Raw genomic sequence first — 11,574 nt, 5'->3', positions numbered from 1 at the left:
TGTTGTTCGGTAAGTGGTCACGTTATACCGTGAATAAGGAACACTGAAATTTGGGAAAAGCTGGCAAATGTTACACCGGTGCTCGCTTGATATGATGCACGTGTTCAATTTTGATGGTGGGTTGCTTGGCGATTGAAATGATCGAATGGGCTCTAATAAAGTCAAATTTTATTTAATTTAAAATCGTACATATAATGCAAAGTTGGTTAAATTATGTTACAATATTATACAATTTAAAAAAAAGTTTTCACGACTGGTTGTAAGATGTAGGCCAAATCACCGTATGTACCTTAAGATATTTTAACCGGCGCGGAGGTGTCATATCACTATAACCACTACGTAAACGCGCCTGCTGTATAGACGCCCCTCGGTAGGCCTAAACGCGTACAAGTACGGTGTGCATGTTCATCGCCCATCATCTCGTTTCATTTGAAAGCATGATCTGGGCCTGCCAAAACACGAGCCATCACTGAGTAATAATAAACCAAAACCAAAAACCGCATAAAAATCTAAATCTTCCCTAAAGAAAGGCGGCATCGTGACAGTTGGTGGACATTACAATTATTATTTTACAAGTCCAACATCCTGCTGTATAGACATCCTGCTGTCCACAAAACAAAATTATCATCTCTGATATCTAGAATATAATATTTAATGCATATTGTATATCATTGTTACCGACTAGTCTATTAAAATTTCATATGAAAAACTAATAAAACGTGATATGATTAAAATCGACAAGTGTACATTTGGTTAGAAGATGCTGAATGTAAAACGAAAGGGCTTGATGACTACGAGCCCGACACAGTGTCACAGCATGACTTCTATCAAAGTGATTGTCGGTGGAAAACGAGACATTTTGGAACAATCTGACCGTCGAGATCGATTGAGTCAATGCAGTGAGACACATTTTTCAGCTTTTCCTTAAGGCTTTTATTAAAAACGTCAAACGAATTTGCGTACGGCTGCAGCATACTGGCCCATCCGGAATGAATTCACTCTAACGAGGGTTGGTACAGCAAACCTGAAGATCAAATAAACAAAATAAACAAGAGATTCTATGTGCAATATAAATATGGAAAGTCATTAAGCGCTTCATCATTGACTAATTTCCTAGTCTCCGGCTTTGGTAGACCTATATATGGTTGCATGTTTCTAGGTACTGCTCAGTCTAAGATACCTGTAGATAACCAGTAGTGCCCGAGGCTACTACCCTCGCCAAAGCAAATTTCTGCACAGAAAATATGGTTAAACCTCAACTTATGAAAGACAAAATGCTCTGCTCCCTGCAGTGAACACAACTGCAATGTGTCTTCTACAAACGCACACGTGCTTTTTGAGTAAGTGAAGAACATGACTGGCTTTGATCAGAGAAGTATTAATTTCTCAGGGATTTGAAAGTATAACATAAGCTACGTTAGCCAAACAGGGGCTCCGTTGTACTGACCAGCAATGCAAGCAGTCATGAAGCACGCCACGTTCCCCGCGATCATCGCCCGCACCGCCACTGCTGCGATATCACTCTGCTTATGGGGCGCCATCGCACTCAAGGCTCCAATCATAATGCCCATCGACCCCAAGTTGGCAAAGCCACAGAGAGCGTAGGTCGCTATGATCTCGGTTCGTTTCTGAAACATGTTTGAAACAGTTTAATAAAGATCCAGTAGATGCATCATAACTCAGTGAAGAGAGACACTTCCTTCCGCGATGTGTCAATATTGTAAGGAATTAATTGCTATTTAAACCTATAAAATGGGCATGCCAAGAAACCCTGGCTAACTCTCTCTAGTACATGTATATCCTTTTGAAGCTGTCTTTGCGTGTCGAAGACTTGATGGGTCAAGAAGGGATACGAGCTGTGTAACGTTTTCGAGTGTTTTCCCTCATTATTTGAGAACGCTGAACGATATATCGTAACGTTTTTCTTTGCTTCTACACCGTGATTTCCGCAGCTGTCTTTTGTATGGAAACACTGAAATAGCGGGAAACAATCAAAAACGTTACATTGGCATTCGTCTTGAAATAACTACCGACATGGTTTAGTGATTTGGGGAGAACATACCTTTATTACTCCTCCTGCCAATGTGATGCCAGTATAAATGAGATAAAGGTTGCCGTTATTTATCGTTGTTACTGCATTAGGATCACTGCTATTTGTATTGTAGAAACTTGTGTAGTTGTCGAGTGTTTCCTTATTGGAGATAAGAGTTCCGAGTTCCGAGTAGGCAATGAACTCGTTTGTGAAGGTCTTGAGTCCGATCAGGCCAGCTAGCTTTCCGCAGTCCTCGATGTCAGCCCCCATTAGGACGGAGAGGGGCCAGAAGAGGTAGGAACAGATCAGCTGGAATAAAACAAACGAGGAGACTAATTTAAAAAAGCAAATGTTGTTAGTTGGCTATTGACTGTTTACATTTGATAAGCGGAAAACTGCAATGTCGTAATCAGTCAAAGTAAAAATCTAGCTTTCCGTTACTTCTGAAGCTCTCCTTAAAACTGCGCATGCCAGTTACCTTAAACGATAGGGGCGGTTCGTCGACTCCCACCCTTGCTCCAACCCATATCAACGTTGAGTCAATAAACTGGAGAATGGCAAGGAAGGCAATAAGGTTCACCGTGATATTGGCTACCAGTCTGATGGACTGGGATGCTCCAGTCGAAGCCGCTTCAATGATGTTCCTCTCTGGGCTTAATGGTACATGTAAGAGAAATATCGCAATTTGAATCCGAAATGGACATAAAACGTATGATGTTATCGCTGGCATGAAAAAAGCCAAAAGTTGGAAATTTACCGAGCTGTTGATTTTGAACAACTCTCAAAATGTAATTTAAATCGATTACGCATACTGCGTGATCGCCAGCACTTCGTGTTCCTTAATTACCTTTTCTCAATGGTGGCGACATCTTTCGAAGTAGTTTTCGACTTCTCCGTTTCTGGGTAGAAGAGTTTAGCCATGGCCAGGGCAGCGGGGGCCGACATCACGGATGCGGACAGGAGATGGTTCGCCGGCACCTTTAATATACACGTGCATGTACATGTATATTGTACAATGTAACAGTGCAATATGCGTGGGACTCATACATGTTTAAAATTACATGCAACAGTGTAATATGATTATATGAATGGGATTCTGAAGTTTTTAATACAATTACAAATAAATCTCACGAAGAGGCACCTCCCCAAAGCCTCGATGCGTTATGAAGCCAGAAAGAGGCACTCTGTCCTTTGCCAAAAGAATGAAGCGATTGCTACAGCCTGTACGTTATGGCTACAACACAAAGATATGATATTTTGCCTACCCCAAAGTTGATATAGGCAGCCAGAACCGATCCAGCGATCGTGGCAAACCCTCCAGTCATCACCGCATGGATCTCCGACTTGGTCATGTTCTGAATGAGTGGACGGATCATGAGAGGAGCCTCGCTCTGAAAGTAAAAACACATAAAAGTCATCAATCTAATATACATAAAATACGGAAGCGAGGTTTGGTGAGCGTCATGGTTACTCCGTAGGGTGCCATCAATTACTTATCCCCTGAGTTACCTGACCAATGACGGTGTTCTCAGCGGCCTTGAGAGAGGCCCTAACAGTTGTACCAACAACAGTCTGCATTGCCAGGCCACCTTCCTGCATCTAACAAAAGTAGCCACGACCAGAGGAGAAAAATCCCATTGCCCCAACCTTTACCTGGCCGATAAAGATGTTCCCAGCAGCGTTGAGAGATTCTCCTGCAGTTGTTCCCATAAAAGTCTGCATGACCCAGGCCACCTTCTTTATCACCACCTGCATCCAACCAAGGTAGTACAACACGGAGATGATCGTACTGAAGAAAACAACGACTGGCAAAACCTTGAAGGGCGAAAGGATGGATAAATCGAAACACAAGAAAAAGAATTCGACTTGACATAATTCAACATCGGATTACTTGATTCAACTAATGATATCTTTATACAAGCCATCCAAACAGGCAAAAACTAAAGGCTTCGGATGACCTAAACGGTGGGAGTCGATCCAGCACAGGAGATCTTCAGTCTACACTCGAAAGACCTCAAAATACATATTTGGCGCACAGGCTCTGAAAAGACCAGCTACGCTCACGGGTGTTCAGCGGCCTGGAGTTATTCGCGCATCAAGGTTATTCGAAAATATGCGAAAACTAAACGACCGCGGATGAATTAACTTCAAATAGTCCCTTACTTACTTTGAAAGCAAAGAAATGCTCCGTGTAATCGTCTCCGAAGACAAATTTGGATCCAGCATCTGTGTGTTCGAGGAACTCTGAAACTCGCTGGCCAAGCCATTCGAAGGCTTGAAATCCCGCTGTGGTTCGAAGGATGATAAGGGCGAAGACGAACTGAAGGAGCAGGCCTCCGATGACAGGCTGCCACTTTACCTGAAGACAGCACACCAAGCGAATTATGATAATGGAATTCGATCAAAATTGTTTCCTTGGTCCAAGAGCAACTTGTGCGACAATTCTGTGCAAAACGCACGTCAACAAAATATCATTTTGTAATTCAAAGACTTGATGAATTATGTTGTAAGTGATTGAATATGCACTCCAGCACCAAGAAAGAAAAACATTGGTGAAAGAGAATATTTTTGAAATTGGTCGATTCCAGATCAATCTCGTCAATCACGATACCTACCGCTGCTGGACTGAATGAGAATATGTAAAACAATAGGATGTAAGCGGCTAAACCAGCCAAGGATACGAGGTTTATTGGATGCTTCAGGGCAACATCGAGGACGAGGAAGACCACAACAAGAACCAGAATTATTAGTAAAACAATCCTGAAAAAGAAGCAGATTTTTAGCATAAAGTCGAGCATTACAAAGAAAACAATCAGGTCGAAAATTGCATACATCAATTGTATTACCCCCCCCCCCCCCGTGATGTCGAAATCAACAGAGGCTGACCCCGTAACTTGGCGGTGTTTGGTCACTTCACCAGAAAACATGCGAATTGCATAGCGCGTTGTACATGTACATGTAAAATAGTGATCTTTAATGTGAGAGTCAGTCTCAATTAACTTACACTTTCGTAACCTTTAAGATCTTCTTTCCAACAACATCATATTTGAAAAACCTCTCAGCGGGCCCAATGCAAGACTTGTACATTCTCTCCCCGAAGTTCGCGTTCATGACGGCGATGATGCTGAAGAACACCACCACACACGTCACCCAGAGCAACCTGACAGAACCCTCGTCGCCGAAACTGTAGTACATAGCATAGGAGAAGTAACAACCGTAGAGGATAAGAAGTATCGCGTAGATCATAATATGGATCGCATCGTTGTATTTTTCGTAGAGGTTCCCGATACCAGTTTGGATGGTACCCATGTTCCTTGAGCAGCAACCCGCTCTCTCGATGGGTTCATTGTCTTCAACTTCTCTGCCGTCGTCTATGGTGAAGACTTCCATCTTTTTGGGACTGACAGGCTAAAAGATGTGATAAATGAGCCAATGAGAGCATGCAGCGTCATAATATATCTATTTTATTACGATACTGCGCTGCCACTGGCAGGAAGCCACAGCAGAACTCAACCAAAAGGGCTCTAGCCTTGAAAGAATGTCCGGTAAATGATGGTCTACCGGGTATTCAGTAATATTGAAATCTAGCTTAAACATGGTTAACCTACTACAGAAGAAGTATTTTCTGAGTTACGGACGATTCTTTTTGATGCAGCTTCTTCGAGCTCATTTCGGATATGTAACAAACTAGATCTTCTTGGAAACCGAATTTCAAACCACAAGGCATAAAACAAAGCTTCACACGACTCGGTCGACAACTATTTCAGAGAAGCGAGAATACGTTCATGGCAGTTGTTGTTTCCAGAACTATATTTATTGCGATAAATTGCCTTTGTGAAGTAATCACGGTTAAATATCGTGCATTTCAGCTGCATTAAGCCTACCTTTTATACTGAGGTACTAAAGTTGGTGTGATTTCTGTCCTTGTCACTGGCATGGGGGATATTCTTAATAAATCGTAAATGAATTCTGCAACACCTAGCAATTTGCATTTTACCTCTTTGGTACTGGACTCGCTGGTCTTCTCGTTGTCATGATAACCTCGGTTGCAGTAGGCGCCATCTTCTTTGTTACCCCTAGACTTGGAGATAGTCATGTTGGTGGTGTATGTCAGACCTCAATAAAACTCTAAAACTAAAAAAAAGAAATTACTTTAAGATACTAAAATAAGGTATTAAGCTGAAGCATATTATCAGCTTTTGTCCTTGCCATCATCGTATCCTAAATGTATCCTAAATGTATCCTGGTGTCCTCATCTTACGTCTACACTTGGAAAAAGCCGTGAGGTGGTGGCACGTCTCCTGAAATCTAAAACTAACCGAAGAAATTACTGTTAGTATCTCAAAGATATCAGATATATGTCACCTAGTTACTGGGCTGTAGATGATCTGAGTCTTTAGGAGTGCACTGGCATATATACCCTCAAAGTCGCAGATGCGTAACTTGGCATATACAACAAGTACAGCGCTAGTAGGTTTCAATATCAAGTTTTTTGTGCCACTTGATAAAGGTACATGTACATGTATTGTCTGCCTATACATGTACGTTGACACCAATATAGCTACATATGGCCTGTGCATCATTATAGTTTATGTTTATACATTGTACATGAATTTGGCTAGATATCGATTTATATTAAACTCTGAATGGATTGCAGATTCGCCGAATCGGTGGATTCCCGCGCATCTAAAAATAACACTTGTTTATCTTTTTTTTGCACTCTAGTCTGTGAGTCAGACAAGGTGTGGTAGCCAGACAGAGGTGTCTTGTGTTGCACGCTCGCCTAACCGATTTGACTTATCTGCGTCATCGATTGGCTCTAAAATAAAAGGGTAGGTGTTTTATTCGTCGGCTACTTGAAGGCTTCGCTATCAACTAATTCGATCGAGTTTCTTTTGATGGGTTGGTTTTTGGTTGGGCACGTTTGTTTCCACAATATGCCTAATTTACAATTTTCAGGTTTAGTTTTTACCCAGACCAGCTGAAATCGGGCCAAAAGGGTATATTGGCGCCAACGACGTTCCTGGCTGAAGATGCGCTTTCCACTCACATTTGGCCAAAATCGTGTTAAAGAAAAGACCACAAAATGAACATAAGAGACAATGTTCTATCCACCCACCCACCCCATCCCCTTGATCCCCACGAATTATGTTTGGTGGGGTCGATTTCATCACGATTTACCCTGAAAACCCTTTGTTTAAAGGCAATAAACCGCGTATTTGGCTATACCTGAATTCTTTTAACTGTAGGCAACTGGCAAAATAAGGTAATGGAGAAATATTATATCTTCTTTATTACAGATCATGTCTTTCTCGGAAGCAGCTTACCAGTATCCCGCCCTGCAGAATGTCTTGACGAGAGTTGTGCGTGAGAAGCTAGGTATTTCGGGCGAGGAGAAGCAGGAGGTCCGGCAACTTTCAATTCAAGTCGGAAAAGCTTTGAGGAGGGGACTTCAAAAGAGTGTAGCCGAATTGAAATTTCCAGATGAACCGGAAAGAATCGGTGAGCAAGCAACATTGTTATAGATTGTTTCATGAGCATTATGTCATACGGGCAATAATGCATCTAGCAGAACCTTCTCTTCTGTTTTTTTTCTTCAAAATGACTTATCAACGAGGTCGGTTATTGGCTAGAATGATATGTTAACAACGTTTGACCCTAGAAAATATAAGCTACAGGGTCAAGGTCGTCATGAATAAATGTGCAGGGTGGTTCCAAAGAAAGTCGAACCAAGGTACAACTGCCTAGTTCAAAGTCAGAGTCAGTCTCTCTAAATGATATAATCGCCGGTTCGACTTTTCGTGGCAACGAAGAAAAGGACACTAGTAAAAAGAGACAACGGAAATTCACAATTGACAACAAGTGAAAAAACGGAAAACAAACAACCATCTTGGTAAAGGAAGATGACAAGTTTATCATCTTGGGAAAAAGACAACAATAAAAAGACTATCATTTTTGAGAAAAAATGACACATTTTTTTTATTGGTGATACACAGACAGCTGTTTACTTTGGTTCAATTGTTTTCCAGGAAGTACAGCTGAAGACCTAAAGATTCCAGGCAATCAGGAGTGCGACTATCTTCTGCACATCGATATTGCGGTAGGTTACAAACTAATCGCTATTTTAAATGCACACAAATATATTTTTGTAAATGTACACTCCCTTCAAGGCGATAATTTTTCAAAATCGCTTAATCTTCGCGTATTTCGGTAGATTTGCGAGAATAGAAATAGCGAAAAAGCTGGTTTTTTGCTCATAACCAGAAAGAACACTTTATCACACACCAAAATAAAAATCGTGTTTTTCAGAAATCCTCGCGAATCGCAAACTCAAGAGGCGCAAAAATTTGACGAAAAAACCTCTACAAGATTCTTGTATGATTTTTGTTGAAATCATGATCGAGATTTCAAATCGGTATCCTGTGACAATTGTATGAGAAAATTAATGAGATATTCACCAGAATCTTGCAAGAATCGTAACGGGAATTTCGTAATTCAGTAACTTTCAAACCTGGACCTTTATATTGAAGCGAGCTGCTTCGTCACCTGTGCTACATATATGTGCGGCGGAAACAACGTAATATTGTAACTTTTTGAATTAATCGGGAATTTTTAATCACTGTGATTAAAATGATATAGTTTTTAGACTCAAGTAATTATTAAACCAGAGCTTTCTTATAATTCTACTGATTTCTTTCAGGCGGGATATGGCTCCCTTGCACTGGAGACACCTGGGAGCGAAGGCTACTTTCGGGTGGTCCTGATGCACTCGGTGCCCAAAATGAACAAGATGCTCTTGAAGTCCGGCTCGATGGAGTACCTTTCACCGATGAAAGTACATGCCTACTTGGTGGGAAAGCTGACCAACGTCCTTGAACAGGCCAATATAGGTTTGTGCGCGAGGGCAGCGCCGTTTGGCATCAACGGAGTGACAAATATAGTCCATCAGTCAAACCAGGCTGGTCCTAACCTAAAACTGGAAGTCTTCTACAATTCCGGTCGGTCCTCTTTCGATATGGATTTCGTACCTTGCCTCAACATCCAAGATAATCTTCTGGTTGCCAAATGTCATCCAAGCCTAGGCCCCATGCACACTCTGACCGCTAGTGACCCTTCAACTTTGCGTTGGAGACAAACGATGGGCCCTACCGAAACTGCGAAGATCGCTCCACTGGACAAGGGTAATGGCGGCTGGAGTAAACAGGTATGTCGGCTTGCAAAGTATCTGCGCAGCAAGCATCCACAGTTCCATGCCTTCCCTTCATACATCTACAAGACGGTTTTCCTCCACTTGTTGGACGAGTACCACTACCCCACAGAATGGCGCGAAAACAATCTAGCCAATCGCTTCCTTGACTTCATGAAGAAATTCGAGAAAGCCCTTCTCTGCAAGGAGCTCGACCACTACTTTCTCCTGAAGCGCAGAGGCGTCAAACGAAACCTGCTGAGGCCAAGGTTCAAGCCACTTGTTATTGAAGAGGTGGGGCAGTATGTGGCAAGATTGAACCGAAAAGGTGCGGCAGCCTACGTCGAGCTATTCACCGGACTGTAGATAGATAACACAGGAAGAAGTCAACATCTCCGTGGATGAGGACCTCGAAATTTCGGTATTTTAGACATAGACAATGACATAGGCCCAGGAACCAAAATGTATAGTAGTTGCACGTTCGAACTTCGGAAGAATTTATACTTCAGAAAAACTTACCATAGGAAATTAGGGTTTAGAAAACTGCTTCTTATTCTGTCAGGGAATAGTGCGTTGTTACTTTGCCTTAAACCAATGTAGGGAAGATTTAGTACAGGATTATTTCACAACCGTTTAGTATCATTCGGTGATATTTAAAGTAATATACAAGAGACAGCATTGGCTGAGCAAGAGCAAGGCTTGGTGAATAAAGGTTATAGATACTGGGGGCTATGGCAGCGTTGTTGTTTTCGTGAAAATAAACGTGTATGATGACGCCATCACGGATAGGGAAATGACTGATATGAAATAGTAGAAGTTTGAAGCTCACGCTAGAAAAATTTTGATAATATTCTCAGAATAACCAGCCGACTATAAATTGGCCCGAAGTCAAGTTGGTCAAGATGTCAAACACATCCTTGAAAAGTGACCTATTGGTTTATCGAAACATAAATTGGTGTTGTATTGCAATCTTGATATCGAACGGTGAGTGCCAAGCAAAAATAGTATGCCAAGTTTATAACGATAACGAAAACACATCTCGAAAGCTTTGCACCAAATGGATTTAATTGTCAATTGTTGAATGTCGATTTTGAGTGGTTTACTGACATTTTGGCCCGTTGAAACCTAACTAGAACATGTCTCATGTTTCTGGTGTTAAACAACTCTTCTGTTAAAATAAAAGGAAATTAAAAAATTAAAAAAACATATAGTGAGTCGTACTTTGCCGTATACATTAATGGTTGATCATCAACACCACCAACTTGGCTAGAAAATGAAGTTTATGTTCATTTAAAACCTTGGAGGCTGTTCTCCGGAAAACAAAGAACTGACACCCACCCTTCAAACTGACATGCACTTTGTTTCAAAAGAGTTCTAATAGCTTTAGGATTTCAAGTTCTAGCCAAAATGGTGGTGCCTATGGTCAACCCTTTAGTAAATTCAATGCGTAAACATTTAGTGTTTGTGCAGTGCTGATGGACTGACATGACTGAGGGTATCGCATGGCCTGATGGCAAGATGGGTCTTCATCTGGGTCACTTCCAACAAATTCTGTAATGCTAAGCCATGGCATGTGCAGTCTAGCTCATATTCTGTAATGCTAAGCCATGGCATGTGCAGTCTAGCTCATATTCTGTAATGCTAAGCCATGGCATGTGCAGTCTAGCTCATATTCTGTAATGCTAAGCCATGGCATGTGCAGTCTAGCTCATATTCTGTAATGCTAAGCCATGGCATGTGCAGTCTAGCTCATATTCTGTAATGCTAAGCCATGGCATGTGCAGTCTAGCTCATATTGATATCAACTCATACTTCATACGATATCTCGCAAACTATTACATTAAATTCAATGCGGTTTTCAGCGTGTTGTCAGATATTTTGTTTACTTATCACACGTTCTTGCAAGAATGAGATTTCTTTACAAAATGTCTGTAGTTGGCCATTGAAAAAATACTTAAAAACGTTTTTATTTCGGACTAGTTAACGTTCTTCCATCGCCTATTCTACCTTGCCAAAGAACTACAGAATATGCTTACATCGCTACAAAACCACAATATTTTCGAACTAAAACCATATCGACATGTGTCGGCCGCGCTGGTTCTCGAACAAGCTAAAAGAGGCGTTCCGGATATGGTATTGCATGTTCTCGAAATCAATAGAAGGCGTATACGTTTAATGCATTTCTGCGATGGACGAATGAACTTATTATCCTACCTTATTCCTTGTCTGCAATACACCAGCTCAGCACATGTAGTATGTACATCCGCAAATCGTCTCTACTATTCACCTGACCTACCAAACATAATTCATTCACTGACCCATTCATTCACTGTATAAATCCAATACAAAATGCGGT

The 11,574-nt window shown here is 41.4% G+C and overlaps 2 protein-coding genes across 2 annotated transcripts; one reads left to right on the top strand and one right to left on the bottom strand.

Moving 5' to 3' along the window:
- Positions 1-151: 151 nt before the first annotated feature.
- LOC135500724 (solute carrier family 28 member 3-like) lies at positions 152-11,551 on the bottom strand. The gene is made up of 12 exons (XM_064792356.1): positions 11,433-11,551; positions 6,030-6,166; positions 5,037-5,440; positions 4,648-4,792; positions 4,200-4,391; positions 3,686-3,847; positions 3,298-3,423; positions 2,880-3,010; positions 2,511-2,685; positions 2,063-2,341; positions 1,448-1,628; positions 152-1,024 (listed from the first exon to the last, which is right to left on the bottom strand). The coding sequence occupies exons 2-12, from the start codon at positions 6,126-6,128 to the stop codon at positions 996-998; spliced, it is 1,923 nt and encodes a 640-aa protein (XP_064648426.1). The 5' UTR covers positions 6,129-6,166; positions 11,433-11,551; the 3' UTR covers positions 152-995.
- LOC135500727 (uncharacterized) lies at positions 6,752-11,370 on the top strand. Its single transcript, XM_064792358.1, has 4 exons — positions 6,752-6,864; positions 7,333-7,534; positions 8,062-8,132; positions 8,733-11,370. The coding sequence occupies exons 2-4, from the start codon at positions 7,336-7,338 to the stop codon at positions 9,582-9,584; spliced, it is 1,122 nt and encodes a 373-aa protein (XP_064648428.1). The 5' UTR covers positions 6,752-6,864; positions 7,333-7,335; the 3' UTR covers positions 9,585-11,370.
- Positions 11,552-11,574: the final 23 nt, after the last annotated feature.

The sequence above is a fragment of the Lineus longissimus genome, chromosome 16 (assembly GCF_910592395.1).
Source record: "Lineus longissimus chromosome 16, tnLinLong1.2, whole genome shotgun sequence".
Taxonomy (NCBI): domain Eukaryota; kingdom Metazoa; phylum Nemertea; class Pilidiophora; order Heteronemertea; family Lineidae; genus Lineus; species Lineus longissimus.
The sequence above is the reverse complement of the archived record's forward strand: the minus strand, read 5'-3'. Positions and strand labels throughout refer to the sequence as shown.